Here is a 6000-nt window from a genome sequence, read left to right as displayed (position 1 = left end):
TCTGACAGCATCTTGGATTGTGGCAGGTTTGGTGCCCCTTTCCTCATTAACATGGTCCAATACGGCCCAGCGAAAAGAGCAAAGGACGGACTGATGAAAGTGACTCTGAGGACATGGGAGCCGGTCGTCAGCCATGGGGACAGAGAGGACGATGGTGGTAAAGCAGTGTTCTGTATGGATGACCTTGACCCTGCGACTTGTCTGTTTTCTGCTAGACTCCTCAATGATAAAGGACATCCAGTGGAAAAAATTATTTATAGTTTGCGCCGTTGCAGCAGTGTGGGGTATATATTTGACATGCGCTGCCACACGCAGGAAGGTCAGTGTCATCCCTTGTGTTTAAAAAAAACTGAGCGACCTCATTCGGCACATGTTCAGAATGTGCCGTTCTTTGCTTAGGGTGGGGTTAAGTGGAGAAAGGGGGCGGGTTTGTGTGGTGTATACAGTTACTCAGATTACAGGGCCCCTGTGTCTGTCGCTCCACAAGTCGATCTACTTGCGAGACAGTAACCACAGGAGAAAGTCTCAATCGGGGAATACTTTATCAGACCTTCCTGCTTTTTTGCGATTCACGTAATAATTGCAAAATCAGTAGCGCGATAAACGTGATAATTACGATTTTGGCGTCAAAAAATTGTCTCTTGGCAGGCAGCAAAAAAAATGAGAAATCTTATTGGCTAGGCATGCACCCGCCTTTGGCCAATTGCGTACTGTCTTTGTTAGAAAGGCGCACTCAAAGGCCAATAGCGTGTGTGCAACAAAAAAAACACATGCACGAGCATGTTGTCCCGAGTTGAAAGTCCTTACTATAAGCCTCTTAGACAACACATGCGCGCTCGCTCAGGCGAGACCTAAAAAACTAAAGCACTCTGTCAGTTGCTCCGAGCAGCATCATCTAATATACATAAAATAACCCCAACATAAAATGGGTACTGTTGTCATGTAATTAACAGGAAGTAAGTCTTCAGTAATTTTAAACAACGAAGTATAAAAATTGTAAACTCCCAGATCACCCTCAGAGATAATGTATATAAACTGAAAGATATATTACTTCTTATGAGTAGGAGACATGCGTGACACAAAAACACCCAAAAATGACCCTTGCGAGAACCAGAGAAAGTCAACATAGATAATGAATTAATTGGCATATTTGGCGAATATGCACTTGAACACGTGTCTGTTTGTAGGTGGATTTATACCAAACTAAGACTAGAGTAGGTAGGCGGGGCTATGAGACTGGGCGGGGTCACATGCGTCTGTGGGCGGAGTCAGGCGTTTGTGAGCGAAGACACCAGTATTTGGGCGGAAACGGACGTCTGAGGGCGGTGTCACAGAAGTTCGTAGGCGGAGTCACAGGCGGCTACCTCATAACTGAGCGGGAGGTGTAGGCGGATTCACGGGAGTTCGGGGACCGAGTCACAGGGGCGTATGGGCGGAGTCACTGCTCTCATGGCAGTGTAGGCGGAGTTCCGACGAACTGCAATCTACGTCCAAGCAGGCAGAGATGAGCTAGTGGGTGTGGTTACATAACAGATGGGCGTGTCTACGCGTCAATGGGCGGGCCGTGACGAGCTGTAAACAGGAAGCCATAGAGACCGTGCCCTGGCTGTTTCTATGGGGAGCCGGCAGGGAGGCTCCGTGCAGGGGGACATGAGCTCCAAAAAGGGTGAGTGAAACAACGCGCACCTCCTACGTCCCGCGCCCACCCACTCGACTCTAAACTGGTCTCCCTCTCCTCCCCCAGGGCCAGTTATCCGGGCGAGGAAGAAGAAACCCGTGGGGAAGAAGGACAAGCGAGTTAAGCTGTGAGTACCGACAGTCAGCTGTGTCGGGGGAGTATGCCATGGGCGGGGTCATCCGGGCTCCACCTCAAGCTGGTTGCAGCCCGCCCATGGGGCGTGTCCACTATCCGCCCTGCTGCTCTCGAGGGGCGGGACTTCCGCAGGCATGCATAACTATAGAGGCATGACTGAACCAGAGGGGCGTGAGGTATTCCTTAAGTGAAGATATAGTTTACAGTTATTACCCAAGTACAGGCATGTCCATGGCGACCAGTGGTAACCAAAATACAGGAACTCCTTCGCTAGTGACCTAGGAGTCTGTAAATATTTATTTTGGGCTTTTAGTAGTGATCTGCGTGCAAGGTTGTGGTACTTCACAGCCCGCACAGGCGATGGGAAAACTGTTAAATTCTAAATTTACACCCACCGACAAGTAGAGGAGTAAAAATATTCAGCCAGAAGGGACAGTTGCCCTAGATGTTTCTCGAGTTCGTAAGATTCCGTTTTCAAGAGTTTGTTGAAACACGTAGTTGAATTAATTGTGCAGAGGGATGACATCCTTCAGTCGTGCTCCAAACACCATCGACAGTGAACCATGAACACTACAAGAGAAGTGTGAGGGGATATATATATATATATATATATATATATATATGCTCAACTGAATTTGGGAGCTCTTGTATAGGTGTTTATTACTATGTGAAGGAATCTGAAAAAAATACGGTTTAAATGACCTAGAGGAACGCCCACATGTTTATTAGCCATGCCACTGATAAGATTAACACCAATAAAAGGGAACAACGCTTTGGAATTACTATTATTTCCACATCCTTAGGTGGATATGGTTTGGACAACAGCAAAGCCCATGTTCAGTAGCTTTGGAGAGGACCATGGATCCCTAATGCTTGCTGTACTCTGAAACTTGTTCTGTATATACATGTAAGCGACAGTGTCAGACTTATTAAAATAAACATGAGTCAATATACTTGATTTAACGGATGAACATAAAATCCGGTATTTCCCTAGTTCAGGAGATCAGGCCTCACAGAGCGTATGGTTCTCATAATAATGAAGATACCTATAAGAGCTCCCAATTTTTATTGAGCTTTTAAAGTGCATTGAATGTGGATAGTTCAAATGATGAAGCTCTACACTTTCAGTGGGTCAGGGCTTTTTGTCTATTGTAATGATGACATTGTAAGATTGTGTTACACATATGAGATTTTTTTGGTTCTTTGTATCTTTTTTTTGCGCAAGTCTGTGATTGGGAGGGTGCATTTGCACACAATAGTGCTACACGTGCTCTCCCTTGGTGGTTATGATCTGGCATCTTCAAGCTGTCTTGATGGCCTATGCGAGTAGAAAAGTTGATAAAAATGCATGAACAGCCCCTGTCATTAGTGACCCTGTGTTTCTCAGCAGCTATAGGGTATCCTGTTTACCTTTGCCTAGTGTTCATTGAACAAATGTAGTTGCACCCATAGCATAACTCAGTATTTTTCTGAACAGAGACATTAAGTTTAAAACCGTGAACAGTGTAGTTAAGCCTGGGAAAGTTAATCTCACTATGCCTGTGAAAATCCCAATAAGAAATAACCCCTTTAGCATTGATGTCTTTATTTTCTTTCTTATTGAATTGGAAGTAAAATATGTCCATAAAAGCAAAGCACTGCAGTCCTAAATACTTGCACCATGTTCAGTCAGTTTGTGATGAAGTGTACTTTTTTTCTGCTGTACCACACCTTTGTTAACAATTGCATATGTAATCCATGTATAGTATTTGCTTTTTCCATGTAAATACCTGAAATTGTATATTTACTCTTTTGTGAATGTTGTGTTTCTGACATCATATTGTTTGCTGACAGTTGCAGTTTACGCTCTGGTTTAGATTTGTGTATAGCCATTTATGTGATATTTGTATAGTACAAACCTCACCAAAACTCAGCATAACCTTGTATAGAGTCAAAGACGGGCATAAAGCCAACAAGTGACATGGGAGATAACTGGTTTGTGGAGTGTTACTCAGGGCTGGATTGTTAACAACAAGGGGGGACTAAGAGGGGGGGGGCGACAATATGTATAGGGGTCCAGTGTGCATGTCCCAACGAACTAATACCAAAAAAGTTGCATAAAGTTCCCCTGGAGATAGATCCTATGTAGTGAAGAGTGGAAGAGTTCCCTCTCTCTGGAAGTGAGGTTGTATCTGGAAGTCAGGGGCGATCGTCCCTTGTCGGAATTAGGGAAACCTCACACAACAGGTTGGTTCTATGACTACTGTCACATTCCCAACCAGTCGCTTCGCGTCATCATCGGCTTCCTGCTCCTGCGTCAAGCCGGCACTGCAATGCCTGACGGGCAGCACTTAGTGCTGCACTTTAACGGAGATCTTTTATTCCAAAGCCGATGTTTGAGTGGGTGTGAGGGGCCCAGGAAAGTAAAGTAGGCAGCTACAGGAATAAAGTACTCAGAGTAGACTGCACTAACTGTTTTTAGAATCACTACCTTTTCACGCTCACTACTTCACCACTAGGGCCCCTCACACCCACTCAAACATCGGCTTTGGAATAAAAGATCTCCGTTAAAGTGCAGCACTAAGTGCTGCCCGTCAGGCATTGCAGTGCCGGCTTGACGCAGGAGCAGGAAGCCGATGATGACGCGAAGCGACTGGTTGGGAATGTGACAGTAGTCATAGAACCAACCTGTTGTGTGAGGTTTCCCTAATTCCGACAAGGGACGATCGCCCCTGACTTCCAGATACAACCTCACTTCCAGAGAGAGGGAACTCTTCCACTCTTCACTACATAGGATCTATCTCCAGGGGAACTTTATGCAACTTTTTTGGTATCAGGGCTGGATTGGCCATAGCGTTGGGCCAAAGGGTTGGGGGTTGTTTTGGACCAGTGGGAGCCAGTTTTGGTACAGGGGCTCAGTTTTGCAGCAGTGCTACAATATCTTCCCCATACCAAAAGCAGCAGCAGCGTTTACCACTGGCAACATCCCCCAGGCGGCTCGTCCGACTTCATTGCCAGGGGTGGTTTGCGTTCCCAGTCCGGCTCTGGTGTTTACTGCAGTTTGATGTAGTGTTCCTTAAAGATGTGCATCTTCATCTCTTTCCAAAATTGGAGCAGTGTTGGGGCAGTCTTGATGAATAGGAATATGTTGTTCCAGAACCTGGGCGCAATGATCGAATAGACCTGCTGTGTAGCTTTTTCATTTTAAAACTTATTGGTCTGCAGTCCGATGGTGTCTACGCTGCGGGTGTGTTAAGAACCACCAGAGATGATGAGCTTGTGGCGCAGTGTGTGTCATCTACTGCTTGGATCTGTTCAAAGAAACAGTTTTTGGTTGCTCAGAAGTGGTACAGTGCTGCTGTTTGATACTTACAAAGACTTCTGGTTTCGTGGCACCCCTTAATCACCTCCTGCTCAAAATTTGGACAATCCCCTGTCTCTTCAAGGTGTAATGAACCTACCACAGTATGCCTAAAATAGTTCTTCCGCTTTGAAGGCCGGGAATCACACACTATGACCCTGATGGACAGCCCTGCACCACCCGCCTTTACATTCTCCTATGGTGATATTGTATTGCTGTGCTTTCTGCATGCATGCTTATGTATGACGTGTACTGTATTTTGTGCTTTAAAACCAATAAAAAATGTTGAGAAACAAAAAATGGTTCTTCCACTAGGCACCAGCATTTACTGTGCATCAGAATGTTAATCTCACCTCCAAAGTTGGGACAGCCTTCTCAGTTTTCTCATTCTTTTAAAGGGGACAAAGGCCATGATTCAGTGCTCTGCTGCAAGGCATACCTAATGTTTTTTTTTTAATCCGTATACTTACAGGAACTGCTTAAGTTGTCTGAACAGGTGATTTAATTTAGTTCAGCTGTTGGGCTCCTGATCTCCCTGCAGTTAATAGTACTGTGTTTTAGATATAAACACACAATATTTATGGGATTTTTGATGCGCAACTAATACCCTAGGGTGTCTAGGGTATAGGGAGGACAAAACCCAGCGTGAATAAACAAATAAGCAGTGACACAAATCGTGTGTTTTGAAAAACTGCCCTCACTCGCACACAAATGTGTGTGACATGCTTCATCATCGGGTCTGCTTACAAAACGCCCTGGCGTATCCACGCACAGGGTGGAGCATAGGGAAGGGTAACACTTAGCTGGTTATCAATGTCTTATCACCTTTATGTGTTGTCTTGTATAT

The 6000-nt window shown here is 45.2% G+C and overlaps 1 protein-coding gene across 1 annotated transcript in view; it reads left to right on the top strand.

The window, feature by feature from the left end:
* The first annotated feature begins 1311 nt into the window (after nucleotides 1-1311).
* The window catches only part of SRPK2 (SRSF protein kinase 2), a 760208-nt gene continuing 755519 nt past the window's right edge, over nucleotides 1312-6000 (top strand). The window contains exons 1-2 of the mRNA XM_086967039.1: nucleotides 1312-1666; nucleotides 1745-1805. Coding sequence (XP_086823165.1) covers nucleotides 1615-1666; nucleotides 1745-1805 — 113 coding nt within the window. The 5' untranslated portion in view covers nucleotides 1312-1614. The remainder of the gene's footprint in view (nucleotides 1667-1744; nucleotides 1806-6000) is intronic.

Source organism: Lissotriton vulgaris, chromosome 1_1 (genome assembly GCF_964263255.1).
Source record: "Lissotriton vulgaris chromosome 1_1, aLisVul1.2, whole genome shotgun sequence".
NCBI classification, from domain to species: Eukaryota; Metazoa; Chordata; class Amphibia; order Caudata; family Salamandridae; genus Lissotriton; species Lissotriton vulgaris.
Note: the sequence above shows the minus strand (reverse complement) of the source record. Positions and strands in the feature narration are given on the sequence as shown.